At 38.6% G+C, this 18915-nt stretch overlaps 1 protein-coding gene across 1 annotated transcript; it reads right to left on the bottom strand.

Moving 5' to 3' along the window:
• Positions 1 to 17: 17 nt before the first annotated feature.
• CCDC196 (coiled-coil domain containing 196) lies at positions 18 to 11418 on the bottom strand. The gene is given in 12 exon segments (XM_070594014.1): positions 18 to 217; positions 387 to 409; positions 412 to 444; positions 5396 to 5537; positions 5915 to 5974; positions 6510 to 6537; positions 6539 to 6591; positions 6798 to 6875; positions 8519 to 8569; positions 9292 to 9388; positions 10715 to 10867; positions 10975 to 11418. Coding segments are annotated over 12 exon segments (888 nt in total). The 5' UTR covers positions 11025 to 11418; the 3' UTR covers positions 18 to 97.
• Positions 11419 to 18915: the final 7497 nt, after the last annotated feature.

Below are 18915 nucleotides of genomic sequence, written 5' to 3'. Positions count from 1 at the left end.
GAAACAACACTGAAACAAAGGTTTGAGAGATTTTAATTAACACCATTGGCTGTACCTCGTCTTTAAATCTGTCCAAAGCAAATGGAGTGAAAGCTTTCTATTCCTTCGGAGCTTCATCCTGCAGTGACCTCAGAAAAAGGAGCCTCCCTCTTGGACCATCAAACTGACTTTCTTTAGCTCCTTGTTGTTCTGTGTAGGTCTTTGATCCCAGAATTCGCTAAGACGGGAGAAAAACAGAAGAAAAAGACAGCTAAAACATCAAAGTGTCTTCGCAAATCCCCTAAAAATATTAAATCAGAATGTATGTTAACAAATGCATTCCAAAAATCTACACCCGCTGTGTAGTCAAGTCTTTAAAATGATTTTGAAAAGAAAATAGTTCTTACCCCATTAGATTCATTTTTGCCTTAGTTGTTCTGCCCATGGTTGTGGCGCCCATAGTACCTGGTGGCAAACATTAGGAAAATGAGAGCTTCCTTTGAGAGAAAAACTAGTTTTATTGTGAGTTGCAAGGCTATTAACATTCATCACAGTATCGTGTCATTGTGTCACTATAGGACTGACTCTGGTGTTAGCATGGATGTAGATTTTCTAATTATTGTTTTAAAAAATAACTTGACCCAACAATATATATATGTATATATTTTTTTTGAGGGAGATTAGCCCTGAGCTAACATCCATGCCCATCTTCCTCTACTTTATATGTGGGATGCCTGCCGCAGCATGGCTTGCCAAGCGGTGCCATGTCCACACCCAGGGTTTGAACCGGTGAACCCCGGGCCGCCAAAGCGGAACGTGAGAACTTAACGACTACACCACTGGGCCGGCCCCTAACCCAACAATATTTTTGAAGTTGGAGTCGTAAACCTTTTTTCTGTTGAGAGCTCATGTCCCACAGGAAAAAAATCATTTGAGGATTACATGCAAGTAAAAACAATTTTATTTGAGAGACTACAGAATGTACTTCTAATACAACTTTTAAGTGAAGAAATGGGATGATAAATCATGAAGATGTATACACACCCTCACATAACCCAGACACATATGCCACAAAAATGGCCTACTGTGGATAGTGGAGAACAAACAAACGATAAAGGCGGGGACAGGGATGAGAAAGAGGAAGCAGAGAGAATGACAGGCTGAGATAGAGGGGGCTAGGGAGGCAATGAAAAGGGGAAAAGGGAGAATTGTAGGGTGCCAAATAGGCTCTGTAGTGAGTCTGTCCTAGGTTAGGGTTGCCAGACAAGAATATAGGACATCCAGTTAAATCTGGATTTTAATAAACACCAAATAAATTTTAGTATAAGTATGTCCCATGCAATATTTATACTAAAAAGTTATCATTTATCTACAATTCAAATTTAACTGGGCATCCTCTATTTTCTAAGTATGAGAACCCTATCCTAGACATCCTGCTGCTCTCCTGAGTGTGTGATGCAAAACAGTTTGGAATCTATTATCACTCATTGAAATAATCATACTATTAATAAAGGTATAGTTTTTTTTTTAACCTTCAAAATTTATATTTAAGGGGGCAGGCCTGGTGGCGCAGTGGTAGTGTTCGCACGTTCTGTTTCAGTGGCCTGGGGTTCGCCACTTCAGATCCCAGGTGCAGACCTATGCACTGCTTGTCAAGCCATGCTGTGGTAGGCATCCCACATATAAAGTAGAGGAAGATAGGCACAGATATTAGCTCAGGGCCAGTCTTCCTCAACAAAAAGAGGAGGATTGGCAGCAGATGTTAGCTCAGGGCTAATCTTCCTCAAAAAAAAGTTGTATTTAAGAAAGAGAATTTTTATGCTTCTACTGGACTTATGTGGCATTTTATAGGAAGTGAAAGAATGACCTAGTTTAGAAATTAACTTCATAACCTACTAATACCATAAACCTAACCTTGACTTTCAAAAGGTTCGAGTTGCCTCAAAGCTGGAAAAAAGCCTGTATTTGAGAGTAATACTATTTATCCAAGACCTAGATTTGAGCTAGCTGTGGGTTTCCACCCCTGCCTTTCAGCAGTTTAGCTTAACACTACTATTTTCCTTTTGGCAGCACCTGCTGGTGTGTATTTCAGCCATCAGGAAGAGTAATACTGAAATGAAGTAAAGGTTACAAGCGGGAAGAATGACTTGCTTTCAGAACAGAGTGAGCTATAGAATAAATAAGGTCTCAAGAGTATTCATTTCCCACCTCACTGGCCTTTCATCTGAATTTATAAGTGTAGCAAAATATTCACATCTAACCTTCAGCTTCTTCTCAAAAGAGCTGAAAAAAAAAAAAAATGCAAAGGTTGGGGCTGGCCCCGTGGCCGAGTGGTTAAGTTCGCGCGCTCCGCTGCAGGCGGCCCAGTGTTTCGTCGGTTCGAATCCTGGGCGCGGACATGGCACTGCTCGTCAGACCATGCTGAGGCAGCGTCCCACATGCCACAACTAGAGGAACCCACAACGAAGAATACACAACTATGTACCGGGGGGCTTTGGGGAGAAAAAGGAAAAAATAAAATCTTTAAAAAAAAAAAAAAAGTTGTTGTTGTTTAAAAAAAAAAAAAAAAGGCAAGGTTTTGGGAGGTGGGATGAGGAGGAGAGAAAAGAAGGCCATCAGAATCAAATATCTTATTATCACTGAAGGTAAACCTCCTCTTTAAACACCAGCAGGTGTGATGGGAAAGTCAGCTGAATCTGAAGATTGCTTGGTGCCGGTGCTCTCTAAGATAGATGACTGCCAAAGGCCACCAACTGCTCTCTTGACTCTACAGAAGCCAGGGAGGGGCTGCCACCCCTGTGGGTCAAATTGTAATTTTACACCGGTGGGAAAGTAAATCCCTTCAGATGTGACCTGTCTCTGGAAACACCAAAAGGAAAGACTTCACTGTAGTTATAAAATGTTTTCCTCTTCTATAAGACTAGGTGATGCAGTATGCTAAACAGCTAAGACTGATAACAACGGTAATCCTACAATCTGGACCTCAAGGGAATTTGCAAGCAGGGATTGCTTGAAGCGTAACAAAGTCAGAAATATTAACACTGGGTTGTATTTTGCCAACTGTGTAGATCACACCACTGCAACGCAGCCAACCAGCACACGGGGCAGTTGATGTGGAAGGAGGGGTTCTTGGCCAAAAGCCATAGGAGAAACCCTCCCTCTACTTGGAAATGCCTAGAACAAAAGGGCCTGTACCCTAAGGTGTGTCCAAAATGACATTCCACCCTTTTTTTCAGACAGGTTTGTGAAATTCAAGTTTTTTGAAACTAGAAGAAAAGGAACACTAGCCAGGAACACTATTAAGTGCCTAAACTTTAAAAAATCCCAGCTTGTGCAATTGGCCAACCAATTGTTTAATTCAGTGTTCCAATCACTTCATTTATCTGTGGTAGAAAGAAATAGTATTAGATAGGGATTGTGGAGGAAGCAGGCAGTGGCTGTTTTTGGAATCGAGGGAACAGTAGTTCACAGAGTGGAATAATGGGTGAGGAGTGTGCTGCAGAATACTGAATTTCATATGGTCTAACAAAGGCTGCCAGTAACACACCTCGGTGCCGAGGAGCATGACAGAAAACATCAATAGTTTCTTTCTGTCTTCATTTGATATCTAAATGCAGCACATTTTATCCTAAGGGTAATAGAAGGCTAATCTCTTCCCACAGCATTTCACATTTCCTGAATTACCACTATTTGTGGTCTAGAAGCCTAGATGTGATTGGTGCCACCCAGTGGGCTAAATGCAGAATTACCAACCTGTCAACCGTTTTGAACTCTTTTATTACTGAATAGATTGACCTTAGGGAGTATGATTCTTCATTGGAAGGATTATACATTAAACAGTGATGTTTGGATTCAAATCATAGCCTTTAGAGGTGGAAGAGATGAGAAATCACTACTTTAACACTGTCATTTTATAGCATATCCTAGGAGATGATATGGGTATCATCTTTGGATATGGAGTCAGAAGCCTGGCTTCTCTGAACTTGTTTCTTGTTCTATAATACCTACCCCATAGAGTCATTGTGAGGTTACACAAAACCAAATGTTTTCAATATGCTCTATGATGTGTTGTGGCTGTTTTAGATAAAGAAAAAAGCTGAAATTAAATGACTTTCCCAGATCATGAGTAAGTCCTGCAACTCATGTACCTCACTCTAAATCCAGTGCCTTTTCAATTAAAATACTATTTCCCAAAATGTGATGGTGAGATTATTTTAGGTGGCAGCTGAGATAAATTTAGGAGGTGCTGGAACACAGCATTAAATACTATAAATCACAATGAGAAAATTATTTCCTTTTCAATTCTTTCAAACTTGATGGCATCAAGGAGAAAGTTTCATTTTGATGCTGGTTTTCTTTAAAACTCTATCTTGCTAATCTCATTTCCTAATAAAGATAAAACAGGTCTCAGGCTTCAGCATCTTGTCAAAACATTGAGATTTTGTTTTCTGTATATTATTATTGGGGAAAACTATATTGATTTTTCATTTAAAACAGTAATATAAATTTTATTTTCAAGGAATGCATTTAAGAAATTAAAGAAGTCAGTCTAAACAGAAAATATCAAATAAACAATAGTCCCTGTGACACAGAAGTTGGGAAACACTGAGAACCACAAAACCACCTCCCTATCATAACACTGTTGGTAACAATATTTTAACATAATTACTTTAAAAACCTCTCCATGAAGAGAACCAATATTTCTTTTGTTTTCTTTTCAATAATCAAACACTAGGTTATAAACAGGTCAACGTAATCAAAATCTAGGACTCAGATTTCAGATCCACTTGGGCACAAACAAACCCAAAGATTTTTGTATATGTGTTGTTAGAAAATGAAACTGGCCTATAATCAGTGCTCAATGAACGTGCAATCAGTAAAACACAGGAACACTGGGTCACTTGTGCCTGTGGCTACATTCATTTCCTCTAGCGATGCCATAAATTCTTTGGAGGGAAATGCTGAAACTCCCAGAAGAATATCTGGATTGATGAAACTTGTGACCATTGTCAGATGTCTATCTCCTTGGCCTGCTGTTCTGAAGTAGCAGAATTCTATTCCAAGAAAATTCATGGGACCAAACTACTCTAATTCCTAGGAAAGGGGAGGAGGTGAGGAAGAAACTAATATTTTATCAAGTGCCAACTATTTATTAATTACATATGCTAAGTACATAATGTATTACTTAGCCTTTACAAAGGAAAATTTCATTTCCTCCAGAGGAATCCTAACCTTGGTATAAGAGCTTCTGAATAATAATAATAATGATGATGATGATAAAATTTATTATAACACTACTAACATTCAGCTTGCTGTGTGCCAGGCATTGTGTTGATCACTTTATAAATAATGGGATCTCCCATGTGAAATAAAACAAAAGGAACCTCAAACTGTTTACCTATGATACTCTACCTACCTTGGGATCCAGGAGGATTAAAAAATGCTTGCTTTGTCTCAGAATTCTGCTGTAAGTACAGTGATAATTTCAGGTCATCTGCCTTCTGGTAGTTCTTCAAAGCTTCCATTCTCAGCTCAAACATTTTGCTATAAAAGTCATTCTACAAGAGAACATTTTTCAAAACTACTCACATAGTGTTGGCTTGTCTAGATCCACTGTTACCCAGATCCTTTTAACTCAGAAGTTAAAAAATGATCCCATCATGCTTAGCCTTTAAAAGTTGGGCAGACAGTATATGTGATTTTTTTTTCCATTTCAAATAGAACAAAATCATGACTGTAGGAAAATATGCTATTTATCCCAAGTTACTCAAGGTGAAGCTGAACTTTCTCCAGCCATCTTCCCATGAAACATTTCTTTTAGCAGGACAGTTGGTAATCCAGATGAGGGAATCAGGCTTAACATTGTGAAACTACAAGGCTTTATATTGTATGAGCGAAATGGTACCCCATGTCCAGCCTTGGAAGATGTTAGTACCTGAAGGATGTTGGCTTGTTCCTGATACCTGCCCCATGGCATTTTCCTCTGTTGCTTCTCCTGGTGGAATAAAGAGCCACTAGGTGACAAAGTAAATTGAGATCAGAAATCAGTTTTCTCCATATGCTGCAAAGACTTTATTACAAAAATCTGGTGTCATAGATTCACTTATAAATTGGTTTCAACTGCACAATCCTCTAAATTGGCCTCACCTGTACAAACCACTTTCCAAAAGCTAAAAGTTAAATGAATAAGATCATTTTCTGTGAATGAGTTAGTTATGGGAAGATTAGATACAAGCTTAATACCGCTAAATAAAGGTTCAAAAACAAATTAACAAGTGTTTTGACATCACATAGCTATTGCAGAGCTGTCATGGTTGGTACAGCTTTTCCCACTTTGTCCTAGCTAATATGATTTCCCAGAAACTTGCAGTGTCACTCTGACTCAAATATAATATTCCAAGGGAACAAGATCTCCTATAAAATTTTTCATCAGTTCGGGAGCACACCATAGTTTAGGCAGATTGCTGCTACCTTAAAGATTTCTAATCTATCAGCTCTAAACCCACTCCCATTCAGAGAGATTGTACCACCTTCCTTGTCTCTTTCACTTTCCCTGCATGATGTCTCCAGTTCATTCTTGGTCTTCCTAGGTGATGAGAGGGTTTTGGGAGCCTGGGATGAAAGAAGAGAGCCAAAGAAATAGGAGGTCCCAGGAAAGAAGTGCAATGTCTCAGCAGACAGTAAATCTGATGTACCCTACAGGCCCAGGTAGATCCTACCTATCTGCCTACCCATGTTAGCCCTGATTATCAACAGGCTGTTTCCAGCTGTGTGGCACAAACAACCCTGAAATTCTAAGTGCCATGCAGTCCACTTGCCTTTCCATCCTGCAAGTCTGCCTTGTTTTTTATCTGTGGTGCTTTTTGTTGATCACCAAGTTCTCCTGTGTCGAATGTCTGTAGAAAGACATTTTGGCAAAGCTTTAAATTGGTGGGAATTAGTGAGGGAGGGGGAAAACCAATATGGGTTAAGGCTTTTGGTTCCCGCCAGTCAGCAAGTTCTCAGGGCCTTACGTGAACAGCATCCTACCAAAGGGGTTCAGAATAAAACGAGCCATTCCGTTTGATCCCTTGAGTGTACTTATCATAATAAAACTATTAACTGAATCCTTACAATATGCCAGTTACTACTGTGAGCTACTTACTACATTACTCTATTTATACTACTCTACTACGTTACAAACATTTTCACTTAATCCTCACATGACTATTTTTATTTCCATTTTATAGATGAGAAAACTGGGACTTGAAGAGGCTAAGTCGTTTGTTTAGGGTCACACAGCTAGGAAAGCAGAGCTGGAATTTGGACCAGATCTCTTGGGCTTTGAAGCCTGTTCTTAACCACTCAGCATTCTGCTCTTCTCTCTCCATTTCTTCCTGTCTAAAAATACAGGTGGGAAAAGTCAATCGCAAGCTAAGGTGTATGGACATCCCTTATAAAAAGTCTTATGGGAGCTCTGGAGAAACTGGATTTTGATAGAGGAATTTTGCTGGCACATTTCCTATCATGAGGACTCAAGAACTCAGGAACTATAACTTCTGGCAATTCATAGAACTGATTTGTAGCTGCCACTGAGAACTAGAAGCAGATCTCAGTACAAGATGCAGGGCTCGATGGTATCTTGCTTATGTGCGGAAAGGTGAGATGAAAAAAACAGTCAGATATCACACCATACACCTGTTTATATCACAAGACACAACCTGCTCTTCCAGTCTCGCAGTTTGTGAAAAAGCACTTGGATCCCAAGGCCTTAGACCACAAGGGAATTTCCATCCCTGCCTGGTTTTCCAGCAAAAGTCCCTACTATTGTTATCTTAAACAATGCCATGATTATTGCAAAATCAGAATTATAATTAGGTGTTCCTTCACCTTACATTTATTGATTGTCTACTATGTTCCAAGCATTGTGCTAGTGCTAGGGATTCAGAGATGCACAAAGCAAACAAGATACTGGAGGAGCTTACATTCCAGAGAGGGGCAGGGAGACAAGGAATGAGTTAAATAATACTTATAACAGAATAAAAATAATAATAAACTTATAAAAAGTACTATGGAGGACATGAACAGAGTTGTATAACAGAAAGGGGGAGGGCGGTGTCCTATTTTGGATGGAGTGAACAAGGAGGGTTGCCTGAGGAGGTGACATTTAAGCAGAGACCTGAAGGATGAGATAAGAAAATAGCATTATAGGCCTGGGGGGAAAGCAAGAGCAAAAGCCTTGAAATAGGAAAGGTTTTGGTATGTTTGAGAAACCAGCTCAAGGAAGCCAGTGTGGGAGAGGAGGACTTCTATGAGAGGACTAGGAGGTAGGCAAGAGCCAGATTATGCCACAATAAAGAGTAAAGGGTTTTCATAAGAAGCGTGACATGATTTGATTGTTTAAGAAAGGTCGCTCTGGCTGCCATGCAAAGAATGGATTGGCATGAGGCATAGGTGGGAGCAGAGACATGAGAAAATGAGGTTGGGGACCAGAGGAAAGGGAAGTTCTTTGCATTATGGTCTGTGAGACAATACTTTCAAGAGATCCTTAGAGGCACACCTTGTTCCATAGCATCTCCATTTCCTTCCGAAGCATCTTGTTTTTCCTTTCCTGTTGGAGGAGGAGAAAACCAAACAAACAGAAACATGTGTTTGTCCAGTCATTAAAGTGAAGTTGGAAGAAATTAGTGAGTAAAGGGAGGAGAGGAGTTCAGGGACATAGTAAACCAGAGAGCAAGGCAATGAATGGGCCTAACCCCAAATCCAGGAACATGAGTCATGAGTTTGATGATGACGATAATACAAAAAAAATAATTTTGAATAACTTTAATTATGGTAGTTGTGGTATACATATCAATAGAAATGAGTTCCTTACACTTACAACACTTGATAGTCTAATCTTATGGCAATTTATCTGTGGCTTAGATCACTAATTTCTAGTTTTTAAGGTCTTATACACTGTTAAGTTTTAAAAATCTTACATGAATCTCTCAGAGAAAACTACTTCTTTTCTTTTACTTTGGTAGGTATTTTCTATTCCTTCTGAAATGTGAAGAGTTAATATGCTTGTGTTCATTAACCCCCAGATGAAAAATTTTTTAAAAAGTCAAAGAAAAAGAACCTTTGCTAGCTGGTCCTTGTTCTCCCCAGTGTTTCATCTGACTCCCTTCGGATCACTCTGGACTTTCTAGATCACGGAGATGTGAGAGTTGAAGCATCAGATGCCAGAGATGAGCACTCTGTCTTTCCTTGTCAGATTAAACATCCAGCGACAGGAATGGAATTGAGCCCTGTTCAGGACGCCATGCCCTGGAGTGCCCACCAATGTCTTACCAGATTCTGCTTCATCTCTTCTGCTTCTTTAATGAGCTCCATGACTGAGGATTCCTCAGCGCTCTTCCCTGACATGATCTGCCTCATGATGTGCAGACTAGGAGGAAGAGAGAGACATCATAAAACATAACACTTCATAAAGAGGAATATTAATATTCTGCAACCAGTCAGAAAGTACTCTACCACAGGAGTGAAATGGGGGCTGAAATCACAAGAGTTATGGGAGTCCTTCTGGCTATAGATGGTCTCTATAGGACAATTCCATTCCTAATTGACATTTGCCTTATCTGTGCGCTCTGTAATGAATACTGTGTTCTGTAATGAATTCTGTGCTTTTTAATGCTCAAAACTTTGATATCCAACAGCCAATGAGATTCCTCTCCATTCCTTCAGAAGAATGTTTTGGTGTATGACTTCTGGGGTAAAAGGGGCACTTTTGCCCCTGTGAAGAAGGAGGTCGAAGAACCTATTGTCTTCAAGATAAATCCCAGAATGATTCCCTACCCCATCCCTGTCCATCTCCCTCGCTTTGCTTCTCCTTATAAAGACATTTGAGGCAGTTGGGGAAACCACTTACAGTCTTACAGTAGCCCCCAGAGAATCCAAGCCATCAAGAAGTTTCTAAAAAAATCTGAATCAATAGCAAGTCTTTGACTGTTAGAGAGGATATCCTTTAAAGGCATTAGTTAATTTATGTTTATGTTAATTGTAGTTTTCCCTCCTCCATTATAAGGAGAGAAGCAAGCTTTTGTGTTCTCTTGCCCTGAGAAAAGTCTGAGTTTCTGGTTTGTAAGCAGTTGATGCTTGACCACAACTTTCTGTTTGACTTTTGTTCTCCAAAAGTCTGAGCTCCCTGAGATGCTTATGGTAAGGGTAGAAAATGAAGGTAGACCACTTAAGGTGAGATTTTCCTAGACTAGAAAGAAAACAGAGAGTTGGTGGGTCCCAAGAACAGTGAGTTCCCTACTGAAGAGTTAAGACCTCAATGGGGTAGTATATTTAGAGAGGTCAGACCCCAGTCCAGAGGATTCCTAGGCTCAGAAAAGATTGCCATTCCACTGCTTGGCATGGGAAGAGCAGTCATCTATCCTAAAGTGATTCCACAAACATGATTAAAGAGCTGTCAGTGAGACCAAGATAGACTGAAAAATACTAAAGGCTTTTATCTGTTTCTTGGGTGGACACCCTAGGGAAGAAGAAGAAGAACTGTAGCCCTGTGAGATGAGGGTTGAGTCATATTTAATTTTACTAAAAGAAAATAAAGGGCTCCTTGCCACTCTGATTTTGTGGTTACAAATTCTTTACCTACGATGGGTGAATGTCTAAACTTTTTTTTAAAAATGTAAATTTTCATTGCTAATCCTATGGATTAAAGTCCTCCAACCTTTCTTCCTCTAGGAAATCCTGAGCAGGGAGCCCCTACCTTCTTTGTTTTTCCTCCAAGTTAGACATTAACTTCTGGAATAAGAGGTTGTTCTTATCTTCTTGAGGTTTAAGCATCTCTAGTAGTTCTTGCTTCCTCAGCTTTAAGTCCTCGTTCAGTTCCTTCAAGTAGTTGTCATCTATTTTAGAACTTCTGTGGGAAGACACGCCACAATATCTGCCTTTAGCCTGGGTTAATGGCAGAGACCCTCTCTTCCCTCCTGGGTAGTTACCACTTGGCATCTTCTGTCAAAGACTCACCTTGTTTTTGAGGACAAGTAAGATCCTGGAGAGTTTGAACTGCTTGTCATCTTGAAGGGAAATTTCTACTCTAAGAATAAAGAGGTCTTCTGGAAAATGTGTACCTTCTTGTTCCTTTCAGTTAAGTCATCTTTTTTTGTGCTGCTGCTCTTGAAATTCCTGTTGGACTGGACTGATTTTAGCTACAGCTTGAGGTCACAATGACCCTAAGACCACAGAATCAGCAGGTCTTTAAAGTAACTCCAAGATCAATGAGAGCTTGTTGACTGAAAGTACAATGAACTACATCTGATCAGTTCTTGCCTTAGCTCTAGCCATTGCCAAAAATTTTATTCTGAAGTCTTTGATTGAATATGATAGAATCACAACACATCTGTATTATGGAATTTCTGTTGTGTTAGAAAATGGTGGCCGGTCAAAAATAACACATCAACACCATCTTCCATGGCAATTAACCTCTAAGGAATGCCTACTATCTGTAGAGCACAGTGCTGGATTCTGTGAGTGAGGAAAAGATAAAGATAAAACATCTACTTTCTAGGGATCTTAGGATAAGGAGGGGATACCTCTACGGGACATTTTAAAAAATAGAGGCTAAACTGGTAAATACAAGATATGGATATAATATTGAATAATATATGAGCCAACTGTCATTATTTTCCTATCTTTAAAACTTGATATATCACAAGGGCAAGGTAGAATCACATAGGACATGTAGTGAGAGGATATACTTTGTGAAACATTCATGCTGTCAATGTCTTTCCACAGCCATGCCCTTTCCTGAGAGTCTGTAATTCTTGACTTACCTCCAGATTCTGATTCTGCCTCAATTTTCCTCTCCTAATTAGAACCACATTTCTCCTAGACTCTAAGAGCTCCTGTCTTCATCTGTGTCATTTAGTGAGCAGAAGATAACCCAAGAGTTACGCATTTGTTTCTTCATGCCTTTTATTTTTTTTTCTTAAAGATTGGCACCTGAGCTAACAACTGTTGCCAATCTTCTTTTTCTTTTTTTTCTTTCTGCTTTTTCTCCCCAACCCCTCCCAGTACATAGTTGTATATTATTAGTTGTGAGTCCTTCTAGTTGTGGCATGTGGGATGCAGCCTCATCATGGCCTGACAAGTGATGCCGTGTCCGCGCCCAGGATCCAAACCAGTGAAACCCTTGGCCGCTGAAGCAGAGTGTGCAAACTTAACCACTCGGCAACCGGGCTGGCCCCTCTTCATGCCTTTTAAACACAGTTTTAGGGCAGTATTTTTAGTGAGATTCTCAAATGTGAATTGTCACATCAGTTTCAAGTATTCACAGAGCATTTCCAGGTATTTTCTAGGGGCATTCTCCAAAGCAACTTAAACCCTTTGTCTTTTGGGAAATCTTAAAGGCAGAGTATTGTAGTGGAAATAACATAAGATTTAGTTTGTCTTGGTTTGAATCTCAGCTTCAATGAGAGCCGTGAGCTGACTATGAGCAAGTTACTAAATTCTCTGAGTCTCAGTTTCCACTTTTATAAAAATCAGAATGGTAAATAAACAGGTGAAATGTCATATTATGTGAAGTTCCTGGCTCATGTCAGTCGTTTACATTTTAGCATGTTTTTGGTCGGTTTCGGCTTGGGGCTTGTTTAATGCTCTAAGTGGTCAAACAAAAAAAATGATTATATGAAGCTAATGAAGCTTAAGCTTCAGAGTCCTTCATTTTCACAGACCTCTTCCGAAGGCCCTGTCCCTCATTTTGTATCCATAATTTTTTATTCCTTTTTGGAAAGAGAGTACTCCCCCAATTATACACATTTCAGGGTCCCACAAAGCCTGGAGCTACCCTTGGTTAGATAGGATATATAACCCTTCTAAGTATCTTCTACATCAAAACTTCTCTTTAGGCAGTTTCTACAAATACTTTTCTAAAACATATATGTGTCACTTTTAAGTTTTATATGATAGCTGGTATAATATGACATCATTAGAACAGCCATATCAGGTGAAGCATAATGTAATTCACATTGGTTTTTTTTAGGAATTCTCATGAAAAGTTTGGGTTAAATGATGGTGAGCAAACTTCACCCAGTTAAAAGAAGGAACCAAGTGGGCTAATTATTATTAGTGGCTTTTTAGACTGCAGGTGTGGCAGGTGGTACCAAATAGGAGAGGACAAAAATGGCACTGATCACTAAAGCATGGACTCTTTAAATTTCATGTCGTGACATTTGGTTGAGAGAATTATGTTAGAATTTTAAAATATTTAATGGGTGGGTAGCATCCCAACTCACCATCCTTTCTGTCCTTGGTTGCGAACGACTGAACGTGGAAGAACACTTGCTATTCTGATGCATTCTTTCCTGCGGCCAATCAGCACCTTTATTTCCTAACGTTCCGATGCTCATTTCTTCAACTTGGAATAAGACTTCCAAGAAGGATATTTCCCTGTAATAATGTACACAGACTTTATAGTAAAGAACTTAAAAACGAAAAACAGCATTGAAACGGGATAAGTGATACACTACATTATCTCTGGGACAGAGGAAGTGAGGGTAAAGCTACAGATGACTGGAAGTGGAAAGGAGGGAAACTGAACATTAATTTTTCCTGAAGCAAGAACTTGGGTTATCTGTTGATTGAGGAAGCTTGGTAGGAAACTTTGGAAGAGTAATGACTTGAGGATGGGAATAGCACCTGAGCAGTGGAAAAGGAAGCCAACCAGGCAAGAATGAAAGAATTGCCAAGTAGTGTTAAGAGTCAAGGTGAGTTTGGGAGATGCAGATTTTCATGGCATGGAGCAGCAGTTACACAATTTCTCCAGCAGTACTTGGAAAACTAGCAGCAATAGTAGAGAGAACAGGTGATTATTTGACTCTGAGCTGCAACTTGGCAGAATAGATAAGCAGAAGTTCAACGGAGTAATGGGACTAATAGTGCTGGTGACAGTATCCATCAAAAAGCTGATCATTGTGTTCAGGCTATGCAGGGAAGAAAATGAAGAAGGGGATGGCTAAGAGGGGAAATTAGAAAGGGGTAGAGTTTAAAGAGTCTGGGGTGGAAGATCAGGAGGTTCTAGTCAGTGAATATACTTCTATGGAATAACTTGTGGAACCTCATCACTGTTTAGATAAATTATAGTAGCAATTCATGATTTTTTTCTGCAGTCAACTTTCTGCTGTTTCCTTGTCGCTGCATAATATTCACTGAAATTCATGTGGTACCTCAAAATAGACCTTATAACAAGCTATTCACAATGACCTCATCCAACATTATAGCATTTGGTTTTAGTATCTGTTAAGAAAAAGTGTGATTGCGCTATAATTAGAGAACTCAGAGCAATAACATTTTAGTGTTAGTTTTACCAGTAGAAAATCAGATTAGTCTAATTAAGCAAGGTCTCCAAGAGTAGAGGCAATTATTTTCTTATTAAAGCAAAAAAAAAAAAAAAAAAAAGAGAGAGAGAGAGAGAAAGAGAGAGGCTTTCTTATTCTTGCCTCCCTCAGCTTTGGTCTTGGCAATGAAATTACGGCAACCTCAGGGAGGAAACATGAGGACCTTCTGGTCCTTTCTGACCCAGAGCCAGGTCAATCCTTGAGGAGATTATAAGGATTTCATTAACTACAATAAAGAGAGAAGTACTGGCAAAATCACAATGGCAAAACTTGTAGGCTGTGCAAGATCTTCCACATCTCCCTACGCTGTTTGTTTTAACCATTTTGTCATCTGCTTCACCTTAACCCTTGCTATAGCTGCCCCAAGCTAGGCTGCATCTATATTTGGAGTGAATCCAGGTAGTTAAGAAGATTGAGATAAATTTAAGGACTCGTGAATTCTCTCTGTTATTGTTGAGGTCTTTTTAAAAGCAATGCATTCTCTAAATGTGTCCAAGCAGTTGGTACAATGGTCTTCAAACTGAGGTATGTGAACTTTCACAAACACTTTTCAAGAAATGTGGAAACAAGGGCAGTTTTCAGGGAATCTTTTGCTGGATCCTCAATTTCCACAAGTACTCTTTTTCTAAAATGATCTGCCTGAAAATTCCCCTTGGCCTCTTTTCTCATCTCCCCTACCCTCATCACACTTTCCCACTTGTTAAAATGGAATACCTTTCAACAATTTGAAATCTTACTTCATTGACTTACTTCAGTGATTTGCTTTGGGGGCGTTTACAAACTTCTAGGGCAAGACACAGTTCAAAAATGTTGGTGTTGGGGTTAAAGAGAGTGAATGATAGTGACTGGATTACAAATTCTTTTGTAGGTCAGATGGTTTCCAATTCTTTGCTTTCAACAAAATTGATGGATGACCTAATAAAATTGTCAGCTTAGATTTATTAAAAATTAATGTTGATGATAAATTACTATATGGGTTTTAGTTTATAATTCAGAAGGAGTTCAAAGATTTGAGTGACACTGCTATAATCAAATACCTTCCATTCCCATCTACTTGTGTAAACAAGTTTTCTCAGGGATCATTGTACGTAAAACAAAAAATATGAATAAAATTGATGCTGAAGACTGTCTTATTCCAGCCATATGTAATATTCACCTATGAATACATCAACTAAATAGGGGGAAAACAGTCTACCCATCAAACTAATAGAAGCATCTCCAAAATAATTCATTATACCTAAAAAGTATTTATGCTAATGCAATTGTGAAGGAATTTTAACACTTAGAACCTTAAGGTCACAGGAAATAAAAAAATAAAATTTCAACCTACATACATATTTTCCAGGGAAGTATGATAGGGTGATTAAAACAAAGACTTCCAAGCATAAAATACGTTGCATTTGAATAAAATTCTGTGGAGGAAGTGGGATGGAAACATGAGTTCAAGGAGAAAATGTAAAAATTTTAACTGCTAAAGAAGAGCTTGTTCATATATTTAGATTTTTATTGGATATGGGTTTTTAAGCTGAATTGTATACATTTTAAAGTGATATAAAAGATTTGTTTGGAAACGTCAGTATTACAATACACTTTTCAAATGTCTTTTTGTGACTGGTTAAACTTACAACAAAAAACTCGAGATATCAACCTAAAAACATGTGAAACGATACCTAATTTTTCAAAATTCTTTTAGAACATACAACCAAAATAAAAAAAAAAAGGTCTAAAGACCGCTGTTCTAGGGCAGTGGTTCTCGGCTCTGATGTATTTAGGAATCCCCTGGGAATCTTGTAGAAGCTGCAGATTTCCTGGCTCATCCCCTAGAGATCCCTTCTCTGTGGATCTGGAGAAGGTGGGTTTTAACAAGCGCTCCCTGGTAACTCTGAAGTGTGATCTGTGGACCGGCGTTTGAGAAAAACTGCTTCAAGGTTTCTTCTAAGACCACAATGCATCAGCAGAAAGCTGCTTACTTGAATCATCTTTTTTCTGGGCCATCTGTAGAAGTGCTTCTTCTGAGTCATATTTTGTGTCACCTCTTCACCTTTTCCTTGGGATACCCTGAGGAAATTTTATGAAGGCTTCCTGTATTTGTAAAGAAAATTATCCAAGACATCATTCCATCACCAACTCTCTTCAGCCACCACCACTGCCCACAGGTGACCACACATCATAAATTTCTTTCAGAATTTGGTACTAAAGAAAGTATTGCTTCTTCAGTGAAATATTCGCATGTATTTTTCCCTAGGGATAAATCAGTAAACTAGTTTTGTTTTTCTTTTCTTTTCTGGAATCTCAGAGATAATTTTGTGACTTTGGACGTTTGGGTCCTAACACCTGCTTATGGTCTTCTAACCTAATACTTTTCTTGGTCCTGATTTTTTTAATGTTTTTTTCTTTTTTATTATTTTAATAAATTACTTCTCATCCTTTCTAAAAAAGTATAAATAAGGAAAAATTATTCTCTTTGTATACATTTTTAAAATATATGGATATAATAGATTGGAATGAAATGCATTTTCTAGTTTGTTCATCTACGTGTGTGTTTGTGTATGTGCACACATCTGTAAAGAAAGCTTATTTTACTTGCAGGAGTAGAGAATGATTGACGGAATTTACTGTTATATTTTGAGTGTACTCAGCTGTGAGGCATAATGAGATTTCAGGTGAACAACTGAGTAAATGGGGGGTAGGACAGACTAGAAGGACTTGAGTGCCTAGATGGATGCTCAGGCTTCAGTTCCATCAGGCAATTGTAGTACATAGCAAATAGGAAAAGTAGAATCTCTTAATATGGAGCAGTCTAATTAGTCCATAAGGAGATACAAGGTCCATACAATTTACCTTAAAGGAGGTCCAGATCCCACAGGCTAGTGAGAATGAGGGTGCCAGTATTCCTCCAAATATATCTTAAATTTTTTGACAGTTCTTGAAAATAATGTTTAGTAGAGGGTAGAAGCTAGTAATATGTATTCAAAAGTCATTTATTTGTCCTATATTTTAAAAATCCTATTATATGTCCTAGACCTGCCCAGCCTCAAGATTACAAAGTCAAATGAGACAAATAGGATAGAATCTTTGCTCTTAGGACTTTCCAAGCAAGGACTGGAAATCCTGCAAGGGCTACTAGCCATAGGTCTCCATTTGTAAATTAGAAAAAGATATCCCTTCTTGGCAATAAGGCCGCTTAGGTGCAAGGCCTAGCAAGGGGAAGGGATGAGGGCAGCCCCCACTTGCCTCCTTGGTGAGAGAATCTTTGTCAGAGCACACCTGTGCAATCATATGCAGAGAAGGTGCCTTAAATGAGAGAACCTGGCAGGGTATGAGTGCTAAGAGTAAATGCAGAGCTCTTTGCTTGGTGAGACCATGTGGGGATAGAGGACAGCAGAGGCCTAGTCTACAGTGGGGTGTGGGGATGGGAGCCACCACTCAGCTCCAGCTGAAAATGCAGAACCAATCTTGCCAATTCTTAATGACTTTCAAGAGAAAATGGAAACCTAATTTTTTTTCGATCTCTTGACTATTAAATGTCACGTGGACCAAACAACATATTTGTGGGCTTCATTTTGCCTGCAGACTGCCATTTTGGAAACTCAATTCAAGAAAAATCAATTCTTTTTATGCGTGTGTGTTCTAAGTTTTTCTCTTTGTTTTTCTTTTTTCTTGCATTGAGATGATCATTTTTAAAGAAGGCCTTTAAATCCAAATAACTCAAGCAGTGTTTTGCTTAAATCCTGTGAAACGTCAATTTGATCTCGTTTCCTAATTTGGTGGATTTAGGTTCAGTACGTCAGAAAGTGAAGGACAGAGGTAACACTTTTCAAAATAAAATGAAAACCAAAACCCCAAAACAACAGACATTTTTTGACATATATTGTTAGGCATTATGGAGGACATAAAAAAGTATTACATAGATCAAATGTAAAATTTGTAAAGGGTTAGGGGGTATATAATGCATTCAAATTAGATAATCCAGTCATATTGCATAGCCAGAATCAGAAGTAGGCTCAACAGCCTAAACTGAACAGAGAATTCTCTAGTTCTGGTTTAGCCGTAAATAAAGGTTTATTCACTACTTCAACTGAAAAAACTGAACAACCTCAAGTATTCCTCTACTGTAATTTCCTTAATTTAGTAATAACCATGTATAATTTTAGGCACTACAAAATAAAAATAAATACCAAATTATATACCCTTGTCACCCATACTGCTTCAATGATCAAATACTAAAAATAGCAGGTGATGTTTGTCATATTATTAAGCCTGTCTTCTGCATAGCAGCATATTTTCTGTCTTTTTTTTACTTGTACTTGCAAATAAATAATTAGAGGAGTATAAATGATAATTAGGAAAATATAAAGAAGCAAAGTCTGAGCAGGGATTGTATTTTTTAAGGGCTGTGTAGCCCTGGGTGACAAAGTCAAGAATCTGGCTTTATAAGCTGCTGTTTTCCATGCACAAAAAAATTTTATTCAGAGACTTGTTTCATATACCAAATCAGACTCCCTTCCACTTTCAGTTTAGATGCACCGTAGCAAACTTTCTGAATGTTACAAAATGAGGCATCAAGTAAAAC

Source organism: Equus przewalskii, chromosome 25, assembly GCF_037783145.1.
Source record: "Equus przewalskii isolate Varuska chromosome 25, EquPr2, whole genome shotgun sequence".
Taxonomy (NCBI): Eukaryota; Metazoa; Chordata; class Mammalia; order Perissodactyla; family Equidae; genus Equus; species Equus przewalskii.
Note: the sequence above shows the minus strand (reverse complement) of the source record. Positions and strands in the feature narration are given on the sequence as shown.